Below are 20,567 nucleotides of genomic sequence, written 5' to 3' on the forward strand. Positions count from 1 at the left end.
GGACAAGTTGACAATGAAATAAATCCGTGACCCTTTACTGCTGTAACGCGTGATCAACGTTCCGAAATTCAAGGAAAAAAAGAGAATCAGGTCTTTACTTTCAGTGCTTATCGACATGATAGTGTTATAGCTTCTAGATAATAATTTGATTGATTTTAAATGCTTAACGTCCCAAAACCACGATATTATTATGAGAGACGCGGTAGTGGAAGACTCCGGAAATTTCGACCACCTGCGGTTTTTTAAAGTGCACCCAAATCTGAGCACACGGGCCCACAACATTTCCGCCTCCATCGGAAATGCAGCCGCCGCAGCCGGGATTTGATCCCGCGACCTGCGGTTCTAGATAATAAGTGATTTGTCAAACTGATACGTTTACAGCGCACCTTACTCCCAATAAGCAACTAGTGTAGTGTACGTAACGTTTGCAGCACTCTAAAACGTACCAAAACATCTTCGCACTCTACATTATATCTCCATAGGCAGCTGTTTTCTAAGTACACAAATTTAAAAACAAAGCTCCATTGTCTCCTCTTTGGGGTTTCCGTTTCAGGCCCCATCTACAGGATGCACTGCGGCAGCTCCAGTGCGAACACCTACTCATTTTCGGGTCACGACAGTGGCGCAACAACCCCTGGCACCGTGCCTTCGGGCGGCGTCGCTGGATGTGGCGGTGGTGGGCCCGTTGCCCCGGGCAACTGCCATCAGCACGCACCGTCCGATCGTGGCGCCATCTCGGAGCCGTTCAACGAAATGGAGCCGCCTCCACCACCTCCTCGCGATATCTCGAGCTTCAGCGGACTCCTCACACCGTGCCCCGGTAAGTGCAAAGTATTTAAGCCTTACATGCCCCACGAAACACGATAATCGACAGTCGGCGCAGGTGGCTTCAGCACTAACGGTTCAAAATGTGATCACGTGATCACACATCACATTTAATGACGTCATTTGTGATTCATAATCACATCACTATGGCATCAAGAAGTAACATACTGTCACATGATGTCATCATCACGCGATGAATCATGTAGAACGTGCGTTACGTTTTGACAATGTTTGCACATGGCAGAGGGCGAGGAAGTCGAATGGGGGGCAGGCCGAAATATGGAAGAAATGTGACGACGCCCCCCCCCCCTCCCCCCTGGTCTCAACCTATCTGAATACAAAATCTTCTTTTAGTTTAGTTCAAAGTGAGCAATAGCTCCAACTGAAATTTATTTTCAATTTTCTGACCTTTCGGAGACTGACCAGCTTTTCAGAGGTGAGAATGGGACACTGCATGCATGCTCACCTTGGTCCTTCTCATCGCTGAAGAAACAGCCAGCGCTGGTTTCGAAACGTAGAGAATTTTCCCATCACAGTTTGAGTAGAGCTTTCCTCACCTTTAAACTTGGTTGTTCCCGACTCGGTGGATATCTGCCTAACGTTTACCCCCAATTTCTATTTATTTCTTTATTGCTTACCACAGCAGGCGGGCTTCACTACAATGGCCCGATGCCACACATGGAGCCACCGCCTCCGTACCAAGTGGAGAGCCCACATTCGACGCTGCTCGTGCGGACCATGCCCTCGGACGCATCAAAGTAAGAACGCTACCCTATAATCTTCATAAGCGAAGCTTTTACAACTCACACCCTGCCGCAGTGGTTTAGTGGCTTAGGTACTCGGCTGCTGACCAGCAGGTCGCGGGTTCGAATCCCGGCTGAGGCGGCTGCATTTCCGACGGAGGCGGAAATGTCGTAGGCACGTGTGCTCACATTGGGTGCACGTTAAAGGACCCCAGGTGGTCGAAATTTCTGGAGCCATCCACTACGGCGTCTCTCATAATCACATGGTGGTTTTGGGACGTGAAACCCCACATGTCAATCAATCAATCTTTTACAACTCACAGGTTTCGGCGAGGTCATACGCGAAAAACCTGGAGCCAGCGAGCGTACATGAATGCGGCGCGCCAAGCTGCGCCGGTCATGCGTTTTTTGTGGGCATATGGGCGTTCAGCCGTTTCTGATATGACAATCTTATGTTTTATGGAAGTCACTTTGCCGCATTTCGTGTTGCCAGATTACGTTGTTGCCTGGATATCATTTCATGCCCGTCGTTAATGCGAGCAGTAACTAAAGTAGTGCGCTAAAAATGTGCCGCTAAGCCCGTGAATGAAGGTCTCCAGGGACTGGCATCGAGATAGAAAACAATTAGAATTGAGCATTGCGCAATGATAGAATAAATAAATAAATACATGCAGTAATTGATTGGTGTGAGGTGTTTAACGTCCCAAACGCACCATATGATTATGAGAGACAGCGTAGTGAAGGGCTCTGAAAATTGCGACCAGCTGCGGTTTTTTTTAACGTGCACACAAATCTGAGAACACGGGCCTACAGCATTTTCGCCTCCATCGGAAATGCAGCCGCCACAGCCGGGATCCTATCCCGCGACCTGCGGGTCAGCAGCCGGGTATCTTAGCCACTAAGCCACCACGGCGGGGCGAAACGAAGTGAAGGGTCACTTCAACGAAGATTTGAGAATCATTCAACACATTCTGATGCGTCATGTGAGAACGCTTCCTACTAAAGGAATGCATGGAAAATGCAACACATGTGCTGCACTTATGTTCGCGCGTATTGTGTCTCTTCAGCTTTGCATCAAAAGCACGACCTAGAATTTAAAGTCTCACTTTTAAGTAGCAGTTGTGCCACATGAGCGAACATTGTGTGGATCAATATTGGGCCGATTTTGCAGAAACGGTTAAGGATCATATGAGGATCATATTCTAGTCCAGAACCCCAATGATTATTATTATTTTCACTGCCAATTTAACAGCTGATCAAATATCCTTTCATCATCGGTTCTTACAGCATTTCTGCGTAAGTATACCGTCTGCCCCCGCGTGGTCGTAGTAGTAGCAGTACTAGTAGTAGTAGGCGTCACGCTGGTGGCGTTACCAAGAGGAGGCGGAAAAAAAATTACGATGATAATGATTTTTTTTACCAAATGCCGTCGCCATATTATAATCACAGCTTTCTGCACGGCAGTTTTCATGGCGTGAGAGTGGCTTAATGTATTTACACATATTTTTTTTCATTTTCGCAGCTGCAGCCAACAGAGTTTCGGCACGTTGCGCCTGTCGCAGCAAAGGCCAGCACGCCGATTCCAGCCGTTGCCGCGGACGCAGCAGATGCAGCAACCGCAGGGCGCAGACTACCACGATCCCGCATACTGGTGCACCAAGTTCTGACTCTAACGCGGACTAGAACTTGGTGCGGACCAACAAAAAATCCGGGAATCGCGGACATCACGTCACGCTAGGACGGCAGCAGTTTAAAACCTGCCGCCAGAGTATGAAGCCGAAGGCGACTGCAAACCTTGAGGGTGCAGGCGAATGTGACGCCATCTGCAGTGAAATTCCAGAACCTCGTAGTGGTAGCCCCAAATGAGGCTACAACCTTCTCGGGGTAGCCACTTTGTGGTGCTATTCTGTACACTGCTAAATTTCGTAATGACGGCATTTTAGGCCAATCGAAAGGCCCACAACAGCTCTCTGGGCCAAACATACCTAACCAAAGGAAACAAACTGACATGTAGAAATTTGGCAACATCCAGAATAGCACCCCTGGGTTTACCTGAATAGTGCTGACAGAAAGTGACGGAGACACAACGTACGTGCCACTTGAGTGTAGTTCGTTCACTTATCCAGCTGGCTGTGACCAACAACGGAACAATTTGTGCGTCATCTGGTTACGTGGACAAACGAAGGAACGTGTCGCGCGACGAGAGTAGAAAGACTCAGTTTCAACAATGATGACGTCATCCCAAGAAACGGAATGAACTGTGCGCCACTGCCACTCATTTCTGGAGACGAGAGCCACGCACAGATATAACTGTTACAGAAGTGTTTGTAAAGTTTGTTCTAAATGACAGCTTCATCATGCGTTATACCGAGTTGCCGGAAAAATTATTTAAATTTTAAATATTTCACGTTATTCTTGTGACATGCCATTGTGCACAATTTATGAAGCGAGCTTTCCGGTCAGACCGAAAGAGCTAATGCTATACGAATGCTCGCCATAGTTATCGTTTTATACGGTGAACTCGCATATGCAGCATATCAGAAAGAAATCATAGGCCATATATCACATTAAAGAGTGTCTTTGTCAACGGACGTTGTGACCATTTGGAAATCATGCTTCCTAAGTATTACAGCATCACTGAATATAACTGTAAAATAAAAAAAATGAAATGCGGGTGTCCGCAAAAAATTGCTACGGGTGCACACTTACACGAAAAAAGATGCAATACCAGAACATCTGCATGAACAACCCCTCTTCTGAAGGTAACGGGCAGTGGTACAGCTGTCAAAACTGCAAAAATGAGTATCCCCGATATTCAATTTGTCTTTACATCAGCGACAAGGCCGCACATCTATGGCTATGGCACAGTGCAACAATGTGAACTTACAAGGTACAATTATTAATTTATTAGTTGGTAAACACATGATTAAACGTAACATTACACTCAGGAATGTGTTTAAATAACAGTAATTTTTCTTTAATATGGCCACACAACAGGACTTCCGGAAACATAAATGCGTTAGATTTTGACTAAGTGTACATGCTGCAGAACCAGTAAATATTAGGAGACCACCAAACATCAAGTCAAGTTTTAAGTATGCAAGCTTTACTTTTTGCTTTTTTGAAAGCTGCAGCTAAGATATTGTGTAAAGTGAACAAGTACTTATGAAACAAGGCTTTGAAGGGCTACTCGCCACCTCGCGTTTAAAGACGAAGGGGTGACTTTATTCTCTCCTTCAAACACACTATGCATCCTCCTCACCCTTTAGTTATTTAATGCACGTGAACAATGTCAGAAATAGGCGCTCGAGCCTACTAGGATTTCGCGCTTCTCGGCGGCACGCTGTTATCGCCGCTTGCGCAGTTGTAAACAAAAAAATGAAGCTTGATCAGTTGATTGTACACAATATTGATGCGAAACAAAGAAGAACGGATGGGCGGCTGCATGGAAAAGCAGTGCAGGAGACAAATCACGTGTGATATTTCACGTATATCAGCGAATCGAGAGCATGTACGCTGTAGACGTCACGGTAACTACTTCTGCGTCACAGTAGTGCGCCGAGAAGGACGAGAAATATCAGGAAAGAATATTGCACTCTTTTTTGTATGTTGGAAGCCTGGTGAGTGGCCTTTTAAGTGATAATTAAGCAATCAACTCATATTATTCCCATTGACGTATTGCTATGATTCTTTTGCGCTCATTGTAAGCTAAAGATACCGAGGCTATTGTATTTGATATTATCTCAACCATGGTTCATTACAGCCAATCAGTCTTTTACCAAAATCATGATCTGTTAGTTCTCCAAGCAATCTGAGTACGTAAGGGACGAGTACTCAGATTGAAGGTTAGCCCTAAGAACAATGCTCCCTAAACGCACACGCTTCAAACAGTGTGAATTCTGTTCTGATAACTGCAGCAAAGAAGAATTCGCAAATACACGTGCAGCATGTCCAATCACAAAATATGGAGACACCTGCAACCATATAAAACTAATGTGGTCTCAACATTTGTTTAAATACGCCCGTTCACCTAAATCCTGCATGATTAAAAGACTTCTGTGACAACTAAAATTTCATGTGTTGTTGCATCTCTCTGCACCACTGTTTACAATCATTTTCTCTAAACGCATTAAGTAATGGTATGCATCGTAAAATGTAATTCGTGTCTGGCTGCCTTACGCCCTTCTTCATTGGGACTCGGTCGCGTTCCACATAAATAAAGCGACAGAATCTCAATAAAGAAAGGGAGGCAATCTCTCTCCAATGCTATTTACCGCGTGTTTACAGGAGGTTTTCAGGACCCTACATTGGGAAGAGTTATGGGTAAAAGTTGAGAGTATGTTATAGTAACCTGTGATTTGCTGATGGCATTGCCTTGATGAGTAACTCAGTGGATGAATTACAGCTCATGATTACAGAACTGGACACGGAAAGCAGAAAAGTAGGTCCGAAAATTAAGATGCACAAAACTATACCGTAATGTGCAACAGTGTAGGCAAAAAAAGAGCGCTTTGCGATAGGGGTTGAGACGCTGGAAATTGTAAAGGAATATGTATACTTAGAACAGGTAGTAACCGCGGAGAAAAACATGAGAGAAAAGACCAGATGAATAAGGATGGGGTGGACCACATTCGGCAAGCATTCTCAAATCATGACTGGTGATCTGTTACTAACCCTCAAGAGGAAGGCATATAACAGATGCATCTTGCCGGTACTTACCTACGGAGCAGAAACCTGGAAGCTTACATGGAGGGCTCAGCTTAAACTGAGGATGACGACGCGAGCAATGGAAAGAAAAATAGTAGGTGTAATTTTAAGAGACAATAAGAGAGCAGGGTAGATTAGGGAACGAACGGGGGTTAAGGATATCATTGTCGGAATCAAGAAGAGGAAATGGACATATGGGCCGGGCATGTAGCGCCTAGACAGGATAACCGCTGGTCATTGAGGGTAACTGACTAGATTCCCAGAGAAGGCAAATGCACGAATGAAAGACAAAGTTAGGTGGGCCGATGAGATTAAAACGTTCGCAGGTATAACGTAGCAGCAGAAATCACAAGACCAGGTTGATTTGAGGATCGTACCATGACAGCGGGCGTGGCTTCAGAGCGGCGCAATTATATCTCAGAAGCAAGGACCTCTTGCTAAGAACTACTTGATGAATGCGCTTAAATGAATGGCACTTCCCTACAATTGCTGTTAGCCCGACGTGACAGCTGTATAATAGGAGCACGTATATATATATATATATATATATATATATATATATATATATATATATATATATATATATATATATATATATATATATATATATATATATATATATATATATATATATATATATATATATATATATATATATATATATATATATATATATATATATATATATATATATCCCTATATATGTCCCTATATATGTCCCTGCCACGCAGAATGCCGAGGTTTGATTCCTCCTGGGATTATGATACTTATACTATGCGTTCGATGGGTCAACGCTGTCGAAGCCAGCGATACGAAGCTCTGTAGGGACAGCCTATAGGTGGTGTCCATCACGCCCCACAACACCCAAACAGGAACTGGCAACATGCAAAACAAAAGCGTATGTGTAAACAACCGGCTTTATTATACGACAGCACAATACACGATGACTGGCGTCATCCGTCTGTCCATCCGTCAATCCATCTGTCGGTCCGTCGATCTGCCCGCCCTTCTCGGTGACTTCAGACTTCAACGTGGACATTATGAACAATGGTTTAAGATACAATTATTACACCGTGTCATGGCATTAGGACACATAGCCTTGCCCACTCAAGGTCATTCACTTCGTGGAAATGCGCCTATTTTTCTTAACACTCTTGAATTAAAATTATCTATGTCTATTGGCGCCGCTCCTTGGTTGATATAAACTGTCGATCACATTCAGTGCCTTAAGCTTTACAGTTGATATTAACCCGACGCAACGGCTCGATCGTAGTGCATATGTAATGTTTATAAATTTGGATAGCCATCGCTACATTTTAAATTGACGCTTCAGGAACGTAGCAATGCCATTTTTGGGGCGTGTTTGTAAACGGAACTTGACGACGTATTGAGCGTTAAGAGACAGGGACATCAGAGAGAGGACAACACAGTGCGCTAAATTCAACATTTTTTATTTTCAGGAAACGCCAACGTATATATCCGTGCACAGTGGCGCCACCAGTCTATCCACTAGCCAAGCAGAAAAGCCCTTTTTTGATCTAAAAGGTCAACTGACGGTGCACTTACACATGTGTCACCTTTGCGACACATGTGTAAGATAGCATTGATTTCAATTATCTCTCGGACGTCTTTATCTTTATGGCTCGCCAGTACACTGCAGGATTCGTGCATAGGAGTGCAGCCGCATTTCATGCAATGTACTGACTAATGGCCATAATTATACTTGTTTTTAACATTAGGCTTGTGTTCGCGAAGACGATCGTTAAGGCGTCTACCCGTCTGGCCTAAACATATATTACCGCATATCAGCGGAAGCCCGTAAACCACCCCTCGTAAACAATCAAGAAACTGTTCGCGATGGTTCTTGGAGCACCCAACAGCTGGCCTGCGGTGCGGGACCATCAAGCGACTTACCCTGCAAAGCTTTTGTGGTGCTGAGAACACTATATATACTTTGATGTCCGCTCGACTAGCTATTTTCTTCAGATGAGAAGTTTTGTGCAGATAAGGCACTACCGCCATTCTGTTCTTACTTCCGGCCTGTAGGATGGCAGCTTCCCGAGAGCGACTGTCCAAGTGGCATCTTTTAAGCACACCCTGAACAACCGACACCTGTACCGACTTTGCGAAACCTCCTGCAGATAACCTCAAAGCCCGACTCACAAGACTTTTTTCTATATATATATATATATATATATATCCCGGCAGACGAGTGAGGTAGGTTTGCCCCCCCCCCCCCCCCTCCTTGCGAAAGCGTTGCTACGCCACTGCTCATGCCTGGCGCTGCAGTTCTGGGTATAGAACATGCACGGCAAAGGTGTCACTTATCCATGCACCGACATGCTGACAGATAAGCAGTTTAGAAGCTTGCCATCTTCCAGAAAGGTACAGCTACAGATTTATTCTATTGTGGGCCAAAAAAAAAAAAGAGTACATGGAGGTACCCCGACTTGTATCACAAGTATAACGGGATAAAGCTATAGAGGAAATTTCGGCCGTCTAAGAAAAAAAAAACAACATTTTAGCTCAAAAGTAAATGAAGAGAATCTGAACAAGTGCTGCAAAAGTTTTTACGCCCATGTATGACAAACACCAGCAGCTAAATTACTACATGATTTAATTGTAGAGCTCTAAAGTATCCGAACTATTGTTAGGTAAGTGCATTCATTTGAACATTTAGATATGTTTACTTGGGCTCAATAGAAAATGCACCTGGAACCAGAATATGCCTCCTCATATAGAAATAGCTTGTTCGCTGCGAATATGCGCTACAAAACAAATATGCGCAAAAACATGTTTCCTTTTTTTTTTCTCGTAGCTTTTGTCCCTCTGCTCTCAGAAACGATAGTGTTGTGGCATGGCGTTTTCCATTGTTTGCCAGCGGGCAGACGTCGTTTCCTCTTACGTCAACTGATTCAGAACTGTACAGAATATTTCACCACGCAACATAGATATATGCCATGTATACAATGTTCTAATTATATAGTACGTGTATGTTTAGAGCACTTACGCCAGTGCAAACAGGAGCAGCCTCATACCACACAAAGTCTCGAGTGATCGGTTCACTAGTGATGAAAGAATGAACTCCATCCAGTCTTGTTCAGAGCATAGTGCACCATAATCGATTTCTCTTAATGCATGAACTCCGACGAGAATTGCCAGCGCATGCAAGAAGAGTTTACTGGCACTGCGTACTTTGCACCATCCATGCCTGTCGGTTGTCTGTTTCGGGCATTCTGATGAGAGTCGCTGAAATTTTACTGCTGACATCAATTCCTTCGTGTTAATTCATGTTTTTGGTATGGGATCACAACGAAGTAGAAACTACCAGCCTTCCTTAGGGGAGCCATCACAAACGCGAGACGTTTCACGCGCAGAGTGAGATACTGGTCGAGCGTGACCTTACCGGCGCCTGAAGGGAAGCAAGGGAAATTTATACCGGAATCTTTCCGCCAGGGGAAAAACAAGCACTTGTGTTTAAAGCAGAATTTCACCAGCTGACATGTATCGTCGCTGAAGTTCTCATTTCTTGCATTCAGTGTGACTGCCCTAACTTCGATTAGCGCATCGCTTCCCACAATGAGAAGTCACCCACTTGAAATATGCTGTCTACATGTATTGCTGGGCAGTTCGTGTTCTGTGTCAATCAATGCCCTGCTATGAGACTCAATGACCGTATAAACCCCATAAACTTCATAAAGTAACACTTGGTGATTACTTTTCCAAAGGCGATGCCACTTTCAGTGCACAACGACAACTGGCGAAAGAGCTACAGAAGCCGACAAAATGGTTCCTAGCCGTAGTTCTGCAGTGCCTGAATACGACTCATGTGCCGAAAGAACTCCTGAAAACCCGATTGGAGCACGATGGATGCACGGAAGCCGCGATTCCTGACAATGACAATGGTCTTGACGTGTTTAACGGGCCAAGACACCAGGAGTTGAAGTCAACGAGACAAGACGACGTATGCTAATGACGACAAGAGAACGAGGCGCTAACTACAGCTTTCCCTCAGCTAGTAAGCGCAAACTGAAATTCCAACCGCGCTGGCAAGAAATGTTTTCCTTTTTAAGTATATTCTAGGCACTTTAGTTCTGGTCTGCCTGCTTTGACTGATGGCAGCCGACGTTGCCTGCATTTCTCACTGAAATTAGCGCATTTGAAAACATTTCTGGGTCTGGCTGGGAATTTTGGCACAGCGTGGGACAATTTCAGCAAATTTCACAGTATTGGTGCAGAAATCGGGAATTGTATAGAATTGGCAACATTGGGCAAGCTGTTGCACCTCTGGTTTTGTTACTGCCCCGTTACACTGTCAGTAATTCTCAGCACAAACCGCGCCTGCAATGTTTGAGAAGCTTCGGGACTGTAGTAGATTGTTTATTTAAGATTAACCCCACTTTGCGAACATTACAGATTATCCTGGAGCCTCCGTTGCCACTAGCGATAATGTTATAGTATTCTACGACATGTGTATAAATGCTGACACGCTTCACAGCTTGTCATTTTATCGACGGCCGAGAGCTCTGATTGCCCTTATCAGTGCCAGTGGGTATCGCTGTAATCTGATGTTCAGTTTACAGGCCACAAGCTCAGCCAAATAAACACTTTCATCTTGTACCTACAATCTTCTCTCTTCACCGACGTCCCGACCCCATGAGTCGCGACAATATTCACAGGCTGACAGACAATAACGACACAATATAAATTAGTCCATGCCTTTTATTTACAGAATGTTGGCATTCCCAAGCTATCGTATCATATGCCGCAATCCTACTACAAAACACATTCACACAAATTTTTATAAGGAGAGGTAGGCATATAAAGCGTGCACACAAAAAAGATAGATGGCACACTTAACCTGGGTCAATTTATCAGATGCGAAATTAACAGGCACAGGTCCTCTGCTTGACATGAAATAGCTACTAATTTTCTATTATTAACTACTATTAACACACAGGTGCTATGTGCCCTGGTTAACGTGATTAACACAAATATACAAATCCCACAATTAAGTGAGAAACTAAGCTAATTATAAAGATTATATGGTTGTCTTTGGCATAAAAAGAAAACTTAAGACGTGAAGGCATTGGATGTATCACTTCAAATTATAAAAAGTGTGACATAGGTACAATGTTTTAGGGATCAGAACAAGGCATTTTTTTGATGAAAGAACACTATTATATATTATGTCACTTCATGTTAGACAGACCATGAGGCTTTAGGCTAAGGATTCACGCTAGCAATCAATGTAAAACTGCGATGTCGAAGGTATGCCTGCTTGCAAAGATGCATATGTACAAGGACATAAATGTTTCACGTAACAAAAAAACTTTACACGTGATTAAAGGTCGATAAATACCCAACTTGTACAATAACTAGGAGGTGATAAACAATGAGAGCCCCAAAAACACTGAACACAAGGAGGCCACCTTATCTAAAACGAGAGTGAAGTAGCAATAGACATGCAATGTAACAAGCACTACACGAAGGGTCATGTAGAGAAAAACAATGCGACATAATGAAAGCTAGTTCTTCACATGATGGCAGTAAAAGGACATTCTTTGACATCGACAATGCAGTGGCTACACTTTGCTCAGGGTTAATAGGACAGTCCTACGATAAAAGCAGTAGAACCATATCAGGTAAGGTTAAGGCAGTGGTACCCATTTCTGTTAAAAGCGCTATCGTCTACACGCTTTCACAGCAGAACATCAAAAGTTTGTACTAGGCTGCAATGCATGCTTGCACCCATGAAAAAGCAAGTCAGAACGAAAAGCATGCTGCTACAACGAATGCAAACCTACAACAACACTGCTACGAAGATGAAGGCCGATGAGCATCCCGGGACCGATCATTGATTCACTTTTACCAAGTGGCTTTCCATCTCCCGTTGCTTGATAAGCAGTCCCTGAGAATGACAGCAAAGGTGAAGTAGTAGCTTGTATCTCATACTCACAGTAAACAAGACAAATTAATTTAGTAATATTAATTCCCTTGAATGCAAAATGTAATTTCAGTTTGTCCAAAGTCAAATTTACTGATATCCAGCAACACTGGGTATCAGTATATTTGACACAGTCAAATATCCAGCAACACTGTAAGAGAGAGGGGAAGAAACCTAGACGTCTTTGAAAAGCCACATTCAATACCCTTCTTCGTAGCACTTAACATTTAGACTCTGAAACTTGTGGTGGCACCACCTAGTCCATATGTCCTATATATATTGTAAATGACGATGTTTTTAGTAATACAACCTGCCACTACATTACCTGAATGCTAATTGCATTATGATCAAACTAATGTTGATAGTCACCATAAGACGACTTGATGTGCGAACCCTAAACATAAGGAATTAGAGTAAAAACAGCAGTAAAGAGAGACAAAACATTTTGTTTGTTGTTCTAGCAAGAAACCTTTAGTAATGCACCGAGTACAAGATACTTTATATTCTCCTTGATCCTGGTTCAGGTCCCTGAACACAAGAATTGGATAAGAAAACAATAATAGATTGCAAGGTGTCTACGTTTAGTGCAGCCAATGGGAAATCATTACAAGGCTTACCTGTCTGAGTGTAAATAGCTGCTGCAGGATCTTGTCCTGTCGCCGTGTTGGGCAGCTGGTCACCAATTCAGGATGAACTAATGGATCCTGCAATGTTAAGAATTGCAAAGATATGGATTTAAGTTATTATGCATCTTCTACAAGTATAGCACAGAAACAACATAAAAAAAAACAGTAGATTACACGTGGCACTGAGCCTTGTCCATATCTAATGTTCCGTATCTGATATGATGTTCTTTCATAAAACAGCCAAATCCAGAAACCGAAACTGACTAAGTTTCATAGAAACATGAGGCACCCTTAGAGGGATACTTAAGTCAAATAAAATTTTACGTCAGTGAAATCTCAACGTATGACAACATCTAAAACGACAATATTATTAACAACAGTGCCCTACTTACCAAGAAATTAAGGTAAATGCACAAGAACACATGCACCAAAGTAGGACATTCTGAAAATTATTTTGATGACATCAGACGAACCGCCTACAATTAATCACTAGTAATCAATCTAGCTGCACTGAATAAAGAACCTTCTTTGCATCAAGAGATGCAATAAAATGCTGCTTGTTTGTTTCTGTTTGATTCATGGAAAAAAAGAACCACCAGATGTTACTATGGGGAATGGAGTGAGTGGTTCAAAAGTTCAATTTTTGCGTAGTTACACGAGACAGGTGGTGCCATCCAGTGGAGCGCAGTTGAACCAAAAACGTCTGCGATCTCGGAGCCAATGGCGGGAAATTGATCAATGGCTGTTGCTGCTGTGGCTTTCACTGCTTTCGGTCTGCTGCTAATAAAGCGGTAAAGGCGGGCAGCATTGTGCACGGCAACAGTGACACGAGTCAGTTTGCTTCTTAGGCGAGTAATTTGAAGTGCACTAACCCAATGCGGACCACTAAAACAATTTTATTTCAAAACAGGCCCTTCCTTGGCACAAAAGTAACACTACGAGGTTTCTGGACCGTTATTTCAACAATAAACGTCGACTTAATAGTTGCCTTTAGTGTCCCTTTAACTACCATTCTCATTTAAAATATTTGTAGTAAAAGGCCAATTTCCGATTATAACACACACTTGAAAAAAAGCATTTTCCAATCGAAAATGAGCCAAATCCTGCAAGAGTTTGAATAAAATTAAGCCAAATCCATAAAACCAACACTGCAATAACAAACCTGACCAAAACAACAACGAACAATGCCGCCTCCATTCTCTTTCATTTGTGACCTAGTTGCTTCGTAATTGGGCTTTGACTCCACAACTCTTGGTTGACTTGACACTTAACAAAGAATGTAATATTGCAGAGGAAAGGTAGAATTGAAAGAGTCAGATTCCAATTTTCCTACTCCTGCCAGTCTGTCAGTGTTTCTTTCCGAGTTTTGTGATACAGTACCATATCTTTCCTTTGCTCTGAGATGGTATACTTGAAATGGAAAACAACGGGACCAAAGTTATTGAGCATCGACCTATGCCTGGAAGAAAAAGTAGCAGCCCTTAGGACAGCTATGAAGATAAAGAGCTGAAGCATTTTTTCGGAGGCCTTCAGAAAATGCCAAGAACAAAAAAATGCTGCCGACAGACCAGGGCGATGCGCCTGTTTCCAGGAAGGCCCACCCATTCTTCCCTACCTCCCTACTTGCCTTTCCTCTCTATTTCTCTCTCTAGTCATCACCATTATACCAACGAAACGAAAGACGGCACCAACAAAAGCACAATGCAGTATTTATTTCGTCGAAAAATACTACCATATCATTTATTTACCACCACATGAACTACTGTTGCATAACCAATACAAGCCCAGAAGTATTTCAATCTAAAGAGCCAAATGAAATATTTAATCCTAAATAGCAAAAATAGTGGGTAATAGCTACAATATAGGTCCGCAGTATTTCAGTGAAAGAAGTACACTGGAAAAAAGTTACAAGAGCGGGCCTGACCATGTGGTCAGTGCCAAACAGCTGTGTTTTTCTCAGTTTCATTAAACATGGACTTGCCTCTTTCAGAAAAAAAATAGAAATGCTATATCTTCCCCGTGCATCACCGGCTCTTTGTTTGCCCCACCCTTCTGCACTCATCCTGCATATAACACAGAGTCTATAATGCCGTTTAAATGTAAGAGAGTCTTGCTTTGCAAGTCTAGATTTGCTATGTACACAATGCACTGTTGAAGCAAATCATTCAACATTGTGACATAGAAACATCCGGCCTTAAAGGTATTTTAGCTCGCACAATCTTGACAAAGTTTCGGAATGTATTGGAAAAACTCTTTCTCTGTGCATCGTTACACAGCTAAATTACCAATTGGTGAAGTAACTGTTCACAATGTCGAGTACACTTCACAGGCTCAGAACAGCATTACCTTTTTGATCATTTATATTAGGTGTAATAACCAAAGATCAATAAGAGCATGCGATGCCACTCAAGCACAAAGAAATTAAGCTGGAAGGCAGAGTGTTTTTCTCCAAGAAATAAATGCAAAGTTGCTTCATACTGGACTAAATAATTCAACATATAAGACTTTCCACCTAATTCCACCTTTTGAAAATGTTCCCTAAAATTTCAAGTGTCAACATAGCAAAGAATACTTGCCGAAGCTCATGGTAACTAGCAGTGATGTCCCAATGCTTTTACTTTCACAAGTAGCATCAGCGATTCGAAAAAAGAAAAAGCAGTTCTAAATTTTTATGCAAATTTAATTTTTCTGCACCCTGCACGGTCACTATAGAAAATAACCGTCGAATAAAAAAACATTAAACATTCAAATTTGGTGAATCACTTGTCTCCTACCATAAACGACAGCAAAAAAAACACGAAAAACAAATAAAGTGTCAACATGGCTAAAAAATGAGGACTATAAGCCTGGTGACCATCTCGTTATCCAAGCCTGATGTTCTTTGGCGTGCTTTGTAAACTATGACTAAATAATAAGCCCAATAAAATTAAACTAGTGTCCGACTCGCGCCCCCCCCCCAGCGACATCTCTCTCGAGGTGATGGCAACCAATGTTGAAAACAAGGCTTTACCTGCACTACAAACAGCTCAAACGCCTGGGGACGTTGTGGAAACTATTTTTAGACGTCGCTTATTACATTAAACTGACAATTGAAGCTTCGCAACATTTTTACAATCCAAAATCAACCCGAATATTTTGTCATTTACACAATGTCAACTACACCTCTCAACTTTTTTTCCCTGTAAAGAATGCACCGCCACACACGACCTTGTACTGCGTGAAGCCAGTTTTGCACGTTGCAGTATCAAGCTACTTGAATTACCGCCCGAAACACTCAACCCCGCATTAGGCGGCAATCTCAACAAGATAATGAAAATCCAGGGCACTCTCAAAACAGTTGCAGTGCAGGTAAAACAGTGTAGAGAAAGTTTTGTGTCCAACCAGAAGGAAACGACATGCAAGCCTTCAGTGCAGGGGTACTTGTGAACCAAGGTTAAGGTTTATCAGGCAATACGTCAACACTTCCACGATTCGGCACAAACTTAGAAAGAACGTCCATTTCCTACTCAAAGAGGATGAATACTAGATGAATATGAGCTTGCACATATGGGCACACACTGTAGACTGACATTATGAGTGGGAGAGTGGGAGGCTGTGAAAACAGAGTCTGTGGTCGAAATTATAAGCAGGACTATTTAGTCGCAGAGGCAATCAGTTGCCATAATTTGACTATACGGCCAGGGCCAGAGCCTCTCCTGCCTTCTTAATTAATATCTAATTAATACTTATATCTAAATCTGCCTGATCATTTTTGTTAGCCACTCAGCCTCTGCTGCAGAGAGATGGTCATCGCAGGAAATGAAGCACATGTCCAGATTGCCGTAACTTGCCCGTACATTTAATTCAAACCTAAACACAACAGTCATGAATATTTTATTGGTTATAATTAAACAAACAATAGCTTGCCTCACTGGTTTTTCACTATAAAAAATGTCACAATTATCACAAATATTAGAAATAGTGAAGTTGTTTTTGTGTCCAATGTGACTTCTTGTTATATATTGAGAATTAGCCAAGAAGGTTTTAAAAAAAAAAAAATTGGAGTAGAAGCTGTCAGCACCTTAGCAGCACTTTATCTGAAAAGCATGCTCTTTATAGATTCGCTGTTCCTGAGAAAATTAACATAGTGACATAAGTATTGATAACTTAATCTCCAATAAAATTTGCCATGACTTTGAGGTTTACAGTAGAAACCAGTAACACATTGACAAGCATTGAGCAGTACCTTCGCGGAAATATTTGCCACATAAAACTCGATGGCCACGGGAAAAAAACCTTTCCTTTCTTTTGCCGAGTGCCCACATTTCATTCTGCCCCTACATTCTGCAGCCAACACCTTGATTTGGGTACGGCCTCACTCATAAGACTTAATTCTTTTAAAACCTCTTTGGATTTAGCCATACGCTATGCACAGATCTCACGAAGAGCCTTACCTGAGAAGAAGAGCGCTGAGCTCGTCGGTCTGGTGACGGCGACTGGTTGCGTCTCGCACCGCTGACACTTACAGATCTCTGTCGCTCCACAATTCCTTGGAGTTGGAAGTCCCGGGTGGGAGTGTTTCTCAGTCTGCTGCGGTTCGGCGTAGAGCTCAGTTTCGGTGACCGTGTTGCCCCAAACGGCTGCTGCGGCACGTACACCTCCTGTCTCCGCCAGCGCTTGCGCGAGGCCGGAGGTGTTTCCGGAACTTTTCCCTGGGTGGCTGAAGCTTTACTGGGAGTGACCGCCGGAACTTCCGAGGAAACGTTCGACGAGTTTGAGACATTGGTTTTCTCAGAGCGCTGTGGTGATGGCAGCAGAATCTTATCACGGAGTGCTGGGACTGGAGGACTTTGGGCCGGACGTGAGATGCTGTCGTGAATCGTGCTGTCGTGAATTGTGCTGTCTTCCTCTTCGCTCTGCGTGCTGTTCTGTAAGGCTTCTTCTTCAAAATGCAGAGGCGCCTGACCAGCAACTCTGACTGGATCTCTGTCTCTGGTGAATAAAGCCAACAAAGACACAAACACATCGTTAACTGCAGCAAAGAATGAAATAGTATGTAGCACTGCTACCAGCGACTGAGTAAATACATCTCCAAACGCAACCACTGGCTTGCCTGTACCAGTATGACCCCCCCCCTCCAAAAAAAAAAGTTATTTTAATTATCATATCAAAAGATAAAAGAGCAGATTATTGTCTGTTGCATGTTCATGCGTGTAGTACTTTGTATAGATATATCTTTGTTTGAACTAAAGAAAATAAAACAGTTCAGTGCTCTTTTCATTTTTCTTTCCAAACTTCATTCAAACAAAGAAGGTTCCATGAAATAAACCTTATCAGAGAATAAAAAGCAATTGAAATTCAGCCGTGTACCTATGTACTACAATACATTTGAGTGGAGAAATTAAGGTTATAGGCCAGCCTAATGCCCAGTGAAATTTTTTCTATTTCTCCATTTTGGCATTTTTAATAATTTACTTTAACAATAAATGTTTATCTGCGATTGGCACTACAAAGATAGGCATACTTATACAATTATGTTTTTTTTTTGCGTATTTTCTGTCAGAACTTTATAGCCAGATCATCTTACAAATTTAGGTTTAAATGAACTTCCTCTACATTCGTGCACAGTAGTAGTCAATACTACTGCATGCTGTTTTTCAATCGCTGAACTGCTTTTAGTGCAATTGCATTTGTTTGTTGTATTACATGTAACAGCAGTTATGATGGGCAGTCTCTGCAAGAAGAATTTCGAACTGTCATACAGCTTTAAACAAATGAATATAGATTGATCAGCAAGCTACCAGATGGAAAGTAAGTAGACAGCATGAGGCCACACTTAAACACTGTTTCACATTTAGGACACACAAACTGGCTTTCACGCAAACCAGGTGCTTTGAATGCTGGACAACAGCAAAGCAGCAATAAAAGTCCTGCACAGACGCTTTGAAATCGAGGTGATGATTTCTCATGCCATCATAAGAAGACAGTAACAGGAAACAGAGGCTAGTTGATTCCCTCATACCATAAGCTTTATTCTCTGCTATACAAGTTATATAAGGGGCAGCATTTTGGGCAAGCTTGTAATACATTATTTGAGTATAATTTCACAACAACAACAAAAAAAAAAAGATGGAGGAAAAGAGATGGAAGACCCACCGTGGCTGCGGTATCAAACAACTCATAACTGTAGATATATATATTTCTTTTTTTTTATTGCGACAAAGACTTGCCTTTAAGGCATAATATTTTTGTTAAATGTGTGCTGTTAGGCCGGTGTTGTGTATGAAGTGAAGTAGTGTCTATTGGAATCTGTTTTCATGTATACAGCAGTTGTAACTGGCTGTGTCGCTGTAGCGAAGGCCGGCTTGAAGGAGGTGATGGGAGCGTTCTGGCTGCAACACCTTACATGTCCATAAAAGGTGGTATGTATCTGCTTGCAACGCAGGAGTGGGACGATACGGACACGTATCAGCAACTCGTAAATGTGACCAGTTCCATGACGATATAACGGCCGGTTTAAGGGCCACTCCTGCCCGAAGCCTCCTAAGCACAACTTCCTCCACCCTAGTAAGGTGAGGGGGGAGAGAGCAGACACACGGTGGAATGAGAGCACGGACATCCCGCCGGAGAACATTTTTACGGGTATGGAGTAAGTTTAGGGGCTGAGGTATTCTGTCATTCCAAAAACACAGAGGAATTTCTGTCATTCCAAACACAAAGTACAAGAGCTGAAGCTTAACGTCCCGTGTACACCTTTTAGGAGCACTACACTGTTCACTTATTCACTTACCTGTTCCTCTCAGTGATGCCACCCCTACCGACGACCTGCGATGAAAATTGGGACACCGCGCGCAGGCGTCGCACTCCGGACCGCTGCTCTAAGTGCTGCCTTTGCAGCTCCTGCAGCTTCTGGGCACTGCTTCGGGCAATAGCAGCGGGAAGCACACTCGATACCCTGCTTTTATTCACAGTCACGGGAGCTCTCTGCATGGTAGCTGGCTCACGAACGTTCTCCGATGGCATACAGCCGGCAGGCTTTCTATGAACTCCTTTCATTGGCAGGGTGTGCTGGAGTCTCCGAACGCCGGTCGTGTAAGGCGGAAACTCCCTAAGACAGCTCCTAGACAGGAAAGTGTAGAAGAAAGAAAGCTTGGAATGACAATGCTTGAATTAGCAGTTAGCTGGTGAGAAATGAGCTGGTGAAGTCATCCCTCATCATTTATTGTGCCCATTAAGTATGACCCTCTATTCCTGCAGTGTTTGGTACAACATGCAAGTTTGGTACAAAATTAAAAAGGATTGGTTTCATTACATAAGTTTGTTATTACATGAAATTGCACAGTGTGTACACAAACTCCAGTGTCACAACACTGTAAACTGATCAGTAATCAAACATAAATAAGGTTATTCAAACAGCATAATTTGTGAAGATGTTAGGCATAAGTTGAGCATGGGTGTCACTAACTGGTCTAAAAAATTTTTAGGATTGCTTTCAGTGACAATCATAACAGGCGAGCAATGCAATCATTTCCTTATTAAGTGGGGATGACAAGGCACACACAGCTTTAAGTATAACTTTAAATATTTTAATGTAACTTCCAGTATATGCTAGAGACCACTGCCAGAATAGCTTAGCTTTCACTTCAACCCCAGTTTGTGAATGAAACCAACAGCGCCACATCTCAGCAAGGATTAGGCATGAACAGGAAACAAATATGACCAATATAAAGTATGACGTAT

At 42.7% G+C, this 20,567-nt stretch overlaps 2 protein-coding genes across 3 annotated transcripts in view; one reads left to right on the forward strand and one right to left on the reverse strand.

Annotated features, from left to right (window-relative positions):
* Positions 1-3,679, forward strand: part of LOC119174747 (uncharacterized) — a 59,376-nt gene extending 55,697 nt beyond the window's left edge. The window contains exons 5-7 of the mRNA XM_037425788.2: positions 554-820; positions 1,469-1,583; positions 3,091-3,679. Of these exons, the coding sequence (XP_037281685.2) occupies positions 554-820; positions 1,469-1,583; positions 3,091-3,235 (527 nt within the window). The 3' untranslated portion in view covers positions 3,236-3,679. The remainder of the gene's footprint in view (positions 1-553; positions 821-1,468; positions 1,584-3,090) is intronic.
* Positions 3,680-10,979: 7,300 nt separating this feature from the next.
* Positions 10,980-20,567, reverse strand: part of LOC119174746 (uncharacterized) — a 35,836-nt gene continuing 26,248 nt past the window's right edge. For both annotated transcript variants that reach the window (XM_075895164.1, XM_075895163.1), the window contains exons 13-16: positions 19,618-19,947; positions 17,282-17,819; positions 12,840-12,926; positions 10,980-12,186 (exon numbers count right to left, since the gene is read on the reverse strand). In XM_075895164.1, coding sequence (XP_075751279.1) covers positions 12,130-12,186; positions 12,840-12,926; positions 17,282-17,819; positions 19,618-19,947 — 1,012 coding nt within the window. In that variant the 3' untranslated portion in view covers positions 10,980-12,129. The remainder of the gene's footprint in view (positions 12,187-12,839; positions 12,927-17,281; positions 17,820-19,617; positions 19,948-20,567) is intronic.

Source organism: Rhipicephalus microplus, chromosome 5 (genome assembly GCF_043290135.1).
Source record: "Rhipicephalus microplus isolate Deutch F79 chromosome 5, USDA_Rmic, whole genome shotgun sequence".
NCBI classification, from domain to species: Eukaryota; Metazoa; Arthropoda; class Arachnida; order Ixodida; family Ixodidae; genus Rhipicephalus; species Rhipicephalus microplus.